This window comes from Lepisosteus oculatus, chromosome 6 (genome assembly GCF_040954835.1).
Source record: "Lepisosteus oculatus isolate fLepOcu1 chromosome 6, fLepOcu1.hap2, whole genome shotgun sequence".
In the NCBI taxonomy this organism is placed as follows: domain Eukaryota; kingdom Metazoa; phylum Chordata; class Actinopteri; order Semionotiformes; family Lepisosteidae; genus Lepisosteus; species Lepisosteus oculatus.
Window position 1 is genome coordinate 2,239,960 of NC_090701.1, and position 13,487 is coordinate 2,253,446.

The 13,487-nt window shown below is 42.2% G+C and overlaps 1 protein-coding gene across 10 annotated transcripts in view; it reads right to left on the minus strand.

Moving 5' to 3' along the window:
- Nucleotides 1-13,487, minus strand: part of tpk1 (thiamin pyrophosphokinase 1) — a 118,558-nt gene that overhangs the window by 85,702 nt on the left and 19,369 nt on the right. The window contains exon 2 of one of the 10 annotated variants that reach the window (XM_069190863.1): nucleotides 11,665-11,840. The exons of 8 other annotated variants lie outside the window; for them this stretch is intronic. In XM_069190863.1, the coding sequence (XP_069046964.1) occupies nucleotides 11,665-11,761 (97 nt within the window). In that variant the 5' untranslated portion in view covers nucleotides 11,762-11,840. Of the gene's footprint in view, nucleotides 1-11,664; nucleotides 11,841-13,487 lie in introns of those variants that run through there. One more of the 10 variants, XM_069190864.1, reaches the window with a different exon arrangement.

The following is a 13,487-nucleotide window of genomic DNA, read 5'->3' on the forward strand; positions in this document are numbered from 1 at the left end:
TCATTACGAGGGCTTCGTCTAAATGATCCGTCTTGTCTGCATTGAGCTTCCTGAAAAGCATAAGCAAAAGCATGCTTCTTATTTTATTTCTTTTTGCTTCTATGGAAGGGCTGCCAGAAAGAACAGATTTGGACAGCATAATTTGCTCAGTTATGCTGATTTGGATAAAATGCATGAAGCGCAGATCGCTATAGTGAGCACAGACACCTGTAGTTCAAAAATATTACACTGTAAAGAGCACCTTAACATTAACACTTCCTGTTTGATTTTGTTTGTTTCTGTATCCTGTACATTGCAGCATTTCTTTAAAAAACAAACACTCATTTACCCAAAGGGTTGCAGGAGTCTGAAACAAGCTACGCAGTCATGTGGCTGAAGCTCATCACTATTGAGTACCCATCAGGCAATGGCCAGATGGACTCTTCTTGCTTGTAAATGTCCTCATGTTCTTATATTTTTAACAATCCATTATTTCAGGAGTAATGAAGACGTGTCCCTTCTTGCTGGTCCTCGTCACAGAGCACCTTCTGCTTACCACAAAGGCCTGTGTGAATCAAGTGGCCCGAAAGGTGCTGAATGCAACTTATGATCAGCTGAAAGCAGCTCCGTACGCAAACTCTTGTATTGATGGGCCATGTTATTGTTTTTTCCTCTAATAGCTGCAGTGACTGAGTATAATGTTGTTTGTACTCCACTAGGTTCCGTGACTTACTGAAAATGACAGTACAGATTTCACACTCCCATACCTTGTGTGGATACAGAGGTACATTACTCCACTTAGTCAAACTGCCACAAGCATGCGTCCTGTGAGGCGTGCCAGGTAATAGCCGGTAAATATTTATCACTGCTAATGGATTCCCGAGCAAATTGTTTTATGTTTTCTGCCGCTGAAATTCATTAAGTAACTCTCTGTTTGATGAAAGTTTGGAAATGAAATGAACACTTCAGTGGCTTAGATTTATCACGACGGCCGCGGCAGGTGAGGAAACTCTTGTGGCTCATCTTGCAGTTGCTGTGGCCGCTCTGTTTCACAGCCAGCCCTGGCGCATCAGGACTCATGGCTTCTGCTCACTGGGGCAGAGAGACACCTGGCACCCGACACCTTTCTCAGGCTGAGGATCCTTGCCAGCGCTCCTGTGCTGCAACAAGGACCAGGGTGTGCAGCCTGTGGCCTAGGCACTGTGTTCCTCATCTTATCTGGTCCTCAGAAGATCCTTAACTCCGCCTTGGTTAACCTGCTGAGCTCCTTGTCCCTGATGGGCCTGCCCTTGTGCCAGTGTTTCGTGTCAAGGTCACCAGTGACTGTGCAGCGGAGTTGACCGACCCCAGCACTTGCTCGGCAGACAGCAAAGACGCGCGCTCTGGCTTGGATCTTGTGGTCGGGTCCTGGAATATTTCTCGAAGTGGTGGATAGAGTCAGTACTGCACCTCATAGAGAATTAATTTATTGCTGATGAAAAGCAGCAAATAACCCTGTCTAACTGTACAGTATGTTCAGAGAGAGAGAGGCACACAGTTACATAGTTACAGCCACCCTTCATGTGGCTGTAAATTCTGATGTAATAATTCATGTAACTCCCGGTATACCTCAACGGCTCTCATTCCAATTGTTTATGGTGTACACAGATGCAAAGACATGCTTAACACGAATTTCATTCCTGGCTTCCAGTCACCTAAATTTAAGGCAGTCTTTTGGATACTGTGCCAAGATCCGGGGTTTTGCACTTTTTCTTTTCTTTTAAATGCACATTGGTTATTTGAGTCCTGGAGGTGTAAACGTCTCTCCTGCAAGCTGGTTAATTAGAATGTAACAATCAAGGACTGTAATTTTTACATTCTTAGACATTTGCCAACATTAAGAGCAGACACTGACAATACAACTTTGAACACAGCAGAGGAAGAACTAATAATTAATGTGTTGTCCACATATCATCTTAATAAGCTGTCATTTGAGACATTGAGAAGATGCAACTTGACGAATTGTTCAAAACATACTATCATTAATTAAATTATAATTGAGTGACAGGACTGCTGTGCCTTTTTTGCTGTGTCTTTTCTCACAGGAGTTAATTTTAAAAAGCTCACCACATAGCAGCGAGTTAAATTAGCATTTTTTAACACGTATTTGGTAGTTTGAAATGTATTTTGACACATCAACTTTTTGATATTTCATTTTGTGTAGTTTTTTATAAGTAGCATAAAAAGGTAAACCCCATCTTTTTATTGCTGCCAAAGAAGTATATGGTTGATTATACAGTATTTATGCTTTTAATATATTGTGATGCTGAAGACAAAAACCTTTGTGTTAAAATGACTGTACCCAAGAGCAAAGGAAAGGTTACAAATGAGAGGAAATGACATTTGGCCCATTGCAGGCCATTTGGTAGAGAGTAGTTAATGATAAGCTAGGGCACTGGCTTCAACACCATGCCCCAGCAGCTTGTTCCACACCCCACTACTCTGAGCAAAGAAGTGTCTCCTCTTCTTGGTATAAATGCACATCCACTTGCATTCTCTGGTTCAGGTTCTTTCTTAAGACCCCCACTGGATTGACCCTGTCAGTGTTTTGGAGGACATACGAGGACATATGAAGGCCAATTCTTCCCCTAAGAATTCAAATGTCATCTGAAACATATATTTAGCCTGACTAATCTGTGACCAGTTCCCAGCTATTCCAACCTTCTGTATACCAGCACTAGCCTCATTGCTTTTATCACTCAATGTGGCTGACCATTTTTTAAAAATAGTAGGTCATTTTACCTTCTAAAAATGCAAAAACGGTTATGATTAAACACGGAAGTTGGGTAAAACCAGGACTTATTTTCTACGATAAGTCTCTTTGCTTGGTATGTGAAATCCTGTGGAGCTCCTGAGTGATTAGAGTGGAGTAACGCCACGTACACCAAGCAATCTGATTCTTCCTGTTGTCAGATTCCTGGGAATCAAATTAGCTAACAATGGCATCGTCACATAAACTCAGCGACTAGTGTTTCTAGATTTTCTTTGCCAGTAAACAGGTCTGCTAATTTACAAAACCGTCCAACAGATCTGTGACTGTTAGTATGGTAATATCTTCCCAGCAGGAAATAAATGACAACTGTGGGAGAAAGTAACTTCTCTTTTATATAACACAGAGGTAACAAAACTGTTCATCTAACAAGCACGCACACTGCTCAGGTTTTTCACACAGCTTTTTTAAATGATCTTTGGTGAGTCATGCAGGAGTCCTCTTGGCAATCGAGATCTATAAAAGGTGTACCTACAGTAAAGTCCTGCATGGTAATTAACTCTCAATGTACACCCGGGCATCCTAATTGTAACTGTGGTTAAGAAGAATGGAGGATAAGCTATGGCCCTGTTTTGACTTCTGAATTCCAAAAACCAAAAGGCATGCACATGACTCCCAGACTGTCATGTACAATATAAATCCGTCTATCGTACATACTGTATACAGCAGAACAGCCATATAACTGCAAATGAACAAAGTTCAATTACATTTGACAATAAGTAAAAAACAATTTAAAAGGTCCTTTATGTGTTCAGATAAAATCTTTATCTTTTTTAATTGCCTTGTAAATTCAACATTTTTTCTGTGAGCAATTACTTCCTGTCAGGTGTGCGATTACTACCTGTCAGTTAAATAAACTGTACAGTACTTACTTTGCAAGTGAAAAGAAACAATCTTCTCTTTTAAATAATGTCACCTAACCAGCATATTTAGAGACCACATCAATGAATTGCAAAATTCAAGTAGCGCTGCTTAAATGAGGGAGTCCTGTCTCAGGTGTCCAATCGGCTCTGGCCTGCATTGCTTGCACTGAATTCCAAATTCGCTTTAATCAAGTCAGGCTTGAAAGTCAAATCTCAGTTTCATGGTAGCTTGAAGGCACTTCTTCCAACAAATTGTCAACCATCTAGAATGTCAAAACACACTCAAGCACAATGGCACAGGAAAACACAAAAATGTAGGCTTCCGTGTAATTCCTACAGCCCTCACCAATGCACCCGATATGGATCGGAATATCTCCAGTTACTGCTCACAAAAACTGACCTCTTGAAACAAGCCTCATTCACAAAAGGTTATCAAGGCAATGAGAAGAGCAATAGCAAAGAATAACAGCAATGTGAAACAAAACCAAGAAAAGAAGCATCAGAACATATTAGAGTTGAGAGTAGGAAATGAGAGGAGCCATTCAGCACATCTAGCCTGTTTGGTAATCAGTAGTTCATTGATCTGGAATTTATGCAGCCATTTCTGAAGGAAGCCAGGGTATCGGCTTCATCACACTGGGTATGATCAGGATGTCATTGTTCTTATCTGGCACTAGACCTTTCTTCTCTGATATTTTATATTCTCCAAAAACCTACTGTTCCCACGCAATGTCTCTCCTGTATCCACCACAAGTTCTCACTTGCTGCCTTTATAGTTTGAGTGTCCCAGTACAGTGCCATTGCACTTAAAAACGCCAGGCAGATTGTACTGACACTGTCATTCATTGGAATGAGCGACAACCATCCCCATTATAAATATCTACAAGAATAAGAATCCCTTTATTTGTCAAAAGTAGAAAAGCGAAAGAGAAACTATCTGTAAGAGGCTTTGGAAAACAGGGATGTGTGAATGTCATGGTTTCTTGGATAATCTCTCCACAAGACACTAAGCTGCAATGAAGTGCATAATTACGGGGCCAAAACTTAATCTACCGAGCCTAAGGGAAACACCAGTACATGTCAAAACTGGAAATCTCTACGGAACGACCAGACGTCAGAGAAATGGATACCAAGTACAGGGATCTCAAAAAGATCACAAATGCGAAACCAAGGGGAAAACAATTCAAAATGTGTCAGAGCTAGGCTCCACACAGATTTCTCATGCTACAGAACAGAGAGCTGAATACTTTGTCACCACCCTTTGTGTAAGACGTCAGAAGCTCTGTTATGTGATCTACCCCAATACCCGAACAGGGGAGGGAGAAGAACAACCGCAGAGCACGGGGCGGAAGTGTGGGGTAAAGGTTAGGGCTCTCGTCTCCAGAGTGATTGTGGGTCAATCCCAGCTAGGATGTGGCTGTTCTGCCCTTGAGCAAGGCACTGTCCAGACTGTCATTTGCAGCACCCCCTTAATCAGAAGCACTGCGTTAGATGACCCACACACATAAACACCCTTTCTAATAGGGGGCAGAGCAGAACTGGGGCTGAGGGAGGACCAACTCTTATATTAACAGCCCTCCCTTCTCTTGTCTGGACTGTAACCTTTCCCTTTCCCCTTGACCTGACTTACTGACCGACCCCCTCTGCCAAGCAGGACCAGTACTCCTGACATTGCAGCAGTCATTTTGCTCTTTTTCATCGTCTCAATGTGAGACCAGCCTTTAGACATCAATGTTGACTCCCCGCCAGCATTTACTGGTCTTTCCCAAAGCCAGAATGGACAACCCTTCTTGACTGTGGAACGTTTTTTAATAGAGGAATCAGATCACAATCAGCTTGACTCCTCTATTAACGTCATGCAAATGTAACTCTCTCCGGGATGTCCATACACTGCCCTCTGGTGGCTTGAACCCCATATTGACATGACAGATACAGCTGCTCCGTATACACAGTGCAAATGAGAATCTGTACAGAGTTGACTTCAAATGGTTAAATTAGTGACGAAATAAAGAAAAAAACAACAACATTCAAGTGAGGGAGCTCATTTAGGAACATCTCATATGACCTGTTCGTGATTCTATGAAATTTGTGAAGATGGGCAAGAACAGTTATTATCATAATAATAATCATAATCACAATAATAATAATAATAATAATAATAATAATAATAATAATAATAATAATAATAATAATAATAATAAACTTTATTTTATATAGCACCTTTAAAGGTGGCTTCTCAGAGCGCTTTACAGAATGTCAACAACAATAAATAAAAATAATAGATAAGATAAAACAATTACAATATACAGAGGAGACTGGGAATGGTGGTACTAAGAAAAGCAGAGGGGTGAAGAATGGAACAGTTAAGTAAAGGCTTTTCTAAAGAAGAAGGTTTTGAGTGGATTTTAATGAGTTAAGAGAAGGTGACTCTCTGATATCCTTTAGCAGAGAGTTCCAGAGCTTGGGGGCATAACAGGAGAAAGCCCTGTCACCCATATAATGTAGACGGGCTTGGGTGACAGTAAGGAGACCAGAATTTGAAGAGCGGAGGTTGCGAGGTGGGGAGTAGGGCGATAATAGTTCAGACAGATACTGAGGTGCCAAGCCATGCAGAGCCTGATAGGTGAGCATGAGGATTTTAAAGTCAACATGGAATTTGACAGGAAGCCAGTGCAAGGACTCCAGGATAGGAGTAATCACTTGCACTAGACCTGGTCAGGATTCTTGCTGCTGAATTTTGGACATGCAGTTTGTTCAAAGTAGATTTAGGTGGTTCAATAGTTATGGTGTAAAGGCCAGTTTGTCAATGGCTAAGTAAGTGATTCTTTCTGCCATTATGTAACCTCCTTGTGCAACTGTGTGCCAGATGAAATGTAAAATCAAAATCCTGTTGTCAGACACTGCATCAGTGATTGTTAATGCATAATTGAGCACCTCGCGTCTGCACATTACTTTGGATAAAAGTATCACATAATTATCAATAAAACAAAAACTACACACACAATAGCATGTTCTAATATACTGTATAACACTACATTTCATTTTGTTTCTGACAGTTTGTTAAAACTGGCAGTTTTTCTGTAAACGTCAAGTCTGAGGAGTAAAAAAGGACTTGAAATAAAATATGCATCCTTTTTCTGAAATGCATGCTGCATCCCACACAATCTAAGTAAACATGAACAACGTCTTAAAACCTTGTTGATGGAAGAAAAGCCTATACTCTATCATTTGTACAAATTGATGTAGGATATGAATTTGCTTTAACTTTCATGTTTGGTGCTGTAGACAGCTTCGTCAAAGAACCTAAAGTCACTGCAAAAGATTACATCCTTACTCTGAAACAGATATTTCTCATAAGCCTGATTTGAACTACCGAAGAAATAAAACATGTACATCTAATAAGAATTGAACACTTTTACCACAGGCGGTGCACAGGTTAATGACTCACTACAGCTGTAAACATAGATCTGTATGTACGCTTTGTAAGATCAGTTATTCAGATAATTGTTCTCTGAAGAGTACTGGATCTCTAAGTTGTCTCTACAGAATGACCAAAAGTGTTTCCATGGAAATTAATGTATTTAAGCAAGAAAGAAAGAATGTCAAAATTTCAGCAACAACAGTAGGGGCATCAATGTTTGAAGAAACATTAAAAATGGACCTCTCAATACACCTGTGGTTAAAGCTACACGGACAAAAATCAATCCACAGCACAGTAAATAAAGAACAGAGCACTCTGGCAAGAGCCTGCAACGTGTTCTCAAAAGGGCAAAGCAGTGAATACTCTCATTAATAATTCTCTACAGTAAATCCCCAAGTGACTGAACAGGCAAGATAAGACACAAAATAGTTAAATAAATAAAAAATGGCTGTCAATCAAAGAGAATGCTTTGTGAAAAGCTCTCTGAAAAGCAAAATAAATAAAAAGACAGACAAAGCCACTTTCACATCTGGAAAGAAACCACAGATAAAACCACAGAAGTCTATAAGTATCAGCGCTGCAACTCAGTCATCCCCAAATATCCCAAAAGGCGTACTGCGGCTGTATGTTGAGGGTCCCGAATGACAGGCAATTGATGCCTATCACACAAATACTTTCACAGAACAGTGACTGCTACATGAAAAAAAAAGTCACTGAACTCTTAAACACAAAAAGGTTTGGACTTGGAAATAATGCCAAAAAAGATAAGAACAAGTATTTGTGCCATACAGTAGGACAACCTATGGGCCCGCAGGTGTGACAAAGGAAAGGAAAACCATTGTACTGTACTTAATTCTCTAGGAAACGATCAGGGCTGTGCTGAGAATGGTAGGCAATACCCTACTCAACCTGAGGGATGGAACAACCAGTGTCTGTACAGGCCTGATAACTCAACAGGGAGGCAGACAGTACCAGCATCCAAGCTGAGGGACAGAATGCCCAGATTATAATAAAAGGATGTTTTCATTGGAAATGTTTGCAGAAAAACAACAAAAAAAAACAATTCTTTGTTACATTTGTTTTCTAGCCTCAAATTTTAGTTTTGTTATAAAATTCAAATCGATGGAGAACCTTCCCGTCTTTTGATGTATTTTGCATTTAAGCCGTTAATCTCGGTTAACCTATAATTTTAACCACCAGTATGTGCATATGAATGTATATTTGTATGCATGTGCATGCTTCTATATGTGCTGTAGAAATATATAATTCAGACAATGTGCCTTTCTGTAGGCTAACAAATAAATTAAATATATAATTTGAGTGTGGGTCCGAATAAAGACCTTGAATTATTCTAATGCCTTTGGAATTACTATAATTTTCTAACAGTGATGACAAGTACACAAAGGGGGTCTTCATGGAAAAAAAATACATTCATTTGAATTTTATATGAATCAAGGTTTTCAGAAGGTAGTTAGAAATGCATACAGGAAATATTAAACTAAAGGACAACTGAGGTGATTTTGTGTGGATGAAGGGTCCAAAGGACTTAAGGGGTCTGAATAATAATGGACAGTAAAGACACAACTGAAAAGTGGGAGGATTAGATTAACAGTGCGTATGGTATAATGACACCGAAAAGAGATTATCATTGGGATTGCACTGGGTTCACAGTCTAATTGAATCTGGGTTTTGGACTGGAGTACACATCAGGGGAGCAGCACAGACCCCCAGAGCACACTCTTTCCCCGGGGTTGTTGTCTGTTTCACACTGGTATATACGGGTTCAAGAAACTTTTTAAATAAACTGTATGACTGCTGAAGAGGTACTGTACATACTGTACGTACTGTACGTGAACAACATTTTGCAAACAGTGTTCCTTCAAATGCTTTGGGCAGCAGCCTATCTACGTCTGGTGTGCTTAATGATTTGATTTAATCAAGGGCAGCCACACAGGTCACATATTGACGTGTGCTGTTGCAAAACAGCCATCGCTAATAGCACTTCAATTAGCACTTTATTTTGTCAAAACCATTTCGCCATGATCTCAACAGGAAAAGCGGCTAATCAAGGGGATGTTTCCCGTTCAATTTTTTAAATAGATTTATTAGTCATTTTCAGCACAATATCCCCAGCTAACACATACTGTGAGCAGTGCTCTCTGTACTCCCAAATAATTCTATTGCCTGTTCCACAGGATCCTGAGGGTATTGCTTATCATTCACAGGTTTGAACAGCTGTGACTCCAGAACATCTGGAAGAGGAAATCCATGGAGACACGGTGCTGGTGGTGTGTTAGTACCTTGCACATGTGGGCACTGCAGAGATAGAAGCCAGTGCTCCCTTTTCCCCGCTGTTCAGCAGCAGAGCTTGTGCACAAGGGGGGGGGCTCGACCGCTTCTGAAGTTCCAGAGTCCAGAGCTACTCTTCAACCAAACGCTGATTAGACGCTAAATGAATAGCTGATCTGGTGTCTCACTGGAAGAATTAGATCAACACATTAGATCAACACAGCAAGTTCAGTCTCAGAGAGATGCTGAACAGCTCTCAAGGACTGAAGTCTTCCTGATGCGACCAATCCTTGTCCCACAGGTTTCAAGATTTTTACTCTGGGAAGCAGTTAAACAGTGAAACAGTACGAGCACTCAGTGCAGCTGATCACAAATGCAACATCAAGCCAAGCAGCTAACTACAGTGTGTATCCCAGGTATAAAGGTAACAGGCAAACGTGCCATCACCTCTTTATTCCCCAGAATTGGCTCATCAAGACAAGGTCTCTCGCTTTCTGCTGCCGCACTGTCCTGCCTTGTACACTTTTCAAATGTGAACAAATGAAAAAAAAAATAATAACCAGTTACAGCAAGTCACCGCTATCGGCCTGGCCCGACCAATTTATCAATTTGTCACCTCTCCCAGCTGTTTCAAAAAAACCTGCTGACACACCGGCCCTCTGGGACAGGGGCTGGACTACCCTGGGCTGTACATCGCTCCTCAGAAAGAGAGAGTAGTGATTTCAAACCAGCAGGGCCTGTTCCATGTCACCGAGCTGTCTTTCAAGTCACCGGAGCAGTGAGCCGACAGCCGGTTTTGATTATCCGGAGCTCTGGGCCAGCTCTCATCCTAAGAGAGCATCATGGGGGGACTAAGCTCACCCCCTGCGCAGCTCTCGCCCCACACGCGAGCCGCTGAAGGAGGATAATCGCTTCACCTTTCCACCCACAGAGCACCAACCCCCCGCCCTCTGACTTCCTTCACTCGGCCAGTTAAGCCAGATTTTCTTTTGATCACATTCTAAGGATCAGAATAAAAAAAGAAAACAAAAAAGCAAAGAAAAAAATGACCTTCGGCCTGCTGTCCCTATCCAGCATACAAGGGCATAAAATATTCATACAGTTAATTTTTTTTAAGATGCTGAGGTTTTCGTTTACTGTTGGATGCTTGAAGAATGCCAAACAGCTTCTGCAGAACTGGCTCAGAAGGATGAGCAGCAAGAGCCTTTCTTTGGCAATGGTACCTCCCTCAGCAGTCAAGCTTGTTTCACTGTCTTCAGAAAAGGCAGGACTTGAATAACAGGCAGTGCTTTTCTAAGAAGGCAATTATGTGGGATGAAACAAAAAAATCTTGTTCTCTCAACTTCCAACAGAAGTGCAAAGACACCACCACGACAAACAACCTTGTTTCCATCTGTTTCCTATCAGTGATGTATTTAACCATATAGCTCTCGTCAGCTGCTGTAAACAATTCCCGCAGAAAAGCCAGGGAACAGCCACTCTTGCACAGCCTTCTTAAGCAGCATGTAACTGGCCCCATAGGGATTCCCTGAGAGACACAGTCTTGACAGTACGTCTCAGAAAACAAAATATCACTGCGCTAATAACCGATGCTTTAGATTTTGCAACTCGAAGCAAAATAACAAGAAACAACTACACCTTGAATGAGTTAAATCTAAAAACAAAAGACACGCCTTCATGCACACTGGCACATTACACACATAAAGCAGGGTGCCCACGCCATAAACCTTCACCGGCTGTCTCAATGTGCTCAGATGAAGAATGCCGTCTCCAGCAGTAGCTGGCCAGTATTATTGTTTTTCGCCAATATAATTCCAGGTGACAAATACAGCAGGGGATCGTGAGAGCTCATGCAATCCGTTTTAGAGCTTAAACATCGTTATCCTTTAGTTGGAAGAATGAAGTGTGCACTTGAAAAAAAGACATAACACTCAATTGCTTCTCCACAACATGACCCTGCAGGAGCAATCACATTCCATGACGGATGGCTCTTCTTTTCTGAAAACTGCAGGCCTGTCACTCTTGATGTCCCCTCTTCCGTTCAGCTGCAGGTCTGACATACATCTTCAGAGGGGAGGGAACAGCAGGCCAGAGCAAGGTGATCCAAGTGGCCATCAGTGCACAGGGTGTCTATAAAGTCCCCTGGGCTGTTCAAAGAGCTACACAGTCAATGCTGGGTTGGATGAATGAAATCTGATACAGACACATACAGTATATGTATCATGTGGTACAGTCAGTGACAATACACAACATATGACAGTAAACATTAAAGCGACCATGCATGGAAGGACAAGTCACTCAACTGTGTGAAGCTGTTTGGCGTCCCCCCTCGCTGTCCAAGGGGAAATGTTTCTCCCCTTTTGCAGTGTATAGGCAGGTCACATTAAACTGCTCTGCCATGCACAGTTTTATGAAAGCATCCACGTGTAAAAGGTGGATTCTGTATTTCTGCTCCAGGGGGCTCTCCTGGTTCACCAGGCTGTGGTGCGACATAGGTTAGTCAGTCAGATAACAGGACACAGAAGCGGAAAGCAAGCGGGGCAGTGTGCGGGGGATCTCCGAGATTCCTTGGTTCCTCCAAGAAACGGCTGAACAAGATCCTGGGATCGATTACAGTACCTTCAGTACTAACTGCCAAAGACACAGAGTGCCCTACTCTAGTCTGTAGCTGTTCTTATGTTCTCATACCTCACTCCTACTGAATCCCACTAAGTCTCATGAGATACCTATAACCTAGATTTTTTTAATGGTTTCATCTTCTCACACATTTACAAGGGACAGTCCACATTGGAAGTGTGGAAGTGAAAAACCGTAAACATGCCCAGTCAGCAAAGACAGAAACAGCATCCGCACCAACAAATTAAAGGAGTTAATGATCTGTGACCACTACAAATGCGACTATGAAGGTGATAACCACGCATTTTGTTTGCAACATCCAGTGCCTTGAGATGATAATGTATCGTGAAAGGTGCCTCTGTAAAATATATTAACTGTCCAAGACTATTTTAAACTAGGAAGTCAGAAATAAAAATCAGAAGAGTGGTAAAAATCTTCACTAGGTATAAATTAGGCTGCTTTTCGTTCAGAAACAAAAAATTAATATTAAAAAAACCTGTTTAGCATTGCTCTGATGGAGTTCTGGGGCCCCGGGTTCAATTCCTGGAGTCGCTCTACGTGGAGTCTGTCTGTTCTCCGCGTGTCTGCATGGGTTTCCTCTGATAATGAAGTTTCTTCCCTCAAAGACATACTGGTAGGATAGTGTGTGTGTGTGTGTGTGTGTCTGTCTGTCTGTCTGTCTGTCTGTCTGTCTGTCTGTCTGTCTGTCTGTCTGTCTGTCTGTCTGTCTGTCTGTCTGTCTGTGTGTCTGTGTGTCTGTGTGTCTGTCTGCCTGCCTGCCTGCCTGCCTGTCTGTCTGTCTGCCTGCCTGCCTGCCTGTCTGCCTGCCTGTCTGCCTGCCTGCCTGCCTGCGCCCTGAGGTGGACTGGTGTCCCATGCAGGGTGTGTTCCAGCTTGCACCTGTTGCTTGCTAGGATAGGCTCCGACTCACCTGCAACCCCGTATTGGAGAAACTGATCTGAAAATGGATGGGCGGCTAAAGAATCAGCAGCTTGAAGTGACCAAGTTACACTGAGAGTCACTTATTTCCTGTCCCTCTCGCTGTGTAAAGCATGTCCGGAGCATCCAAGTGCCCAACCTGTTGGCTCTTATTCAACATCGCCATTCAAGCACGACTCCAGGGACCTTCTCTGTAAGTTCTCTGTCTTTCCCAAGTCTGCAGTCACTGCAAGGGGCAGGATAAGTAAAACCTACAGCCGATGTAGGGGGAGATGTACAACCAAGCATGTGTGCAAATGTATTTCTAAAAATCTTTCATCTTTGAGACGTGCATTATCCAGTTTGGTGTTGTCACTGTTTCTTAGTATTATTTCTTTTGTGTTGCTTTCTCTCCTGCCTTTTCCGTTGAACAGTCAATAAAGCGAGGCTGATTTAACCTCTTTCCTCTGTCAAAGAGGCTCCGAAGGGCAGGGATGTGTGTGGCCCAGGAGGTGGCGCTCTTTGCTCTGGATCAGAATTGACAAAGGAATGCCCCAGTACGGTCACCAGGGGTGCTGTGCTTGAGGAGGTG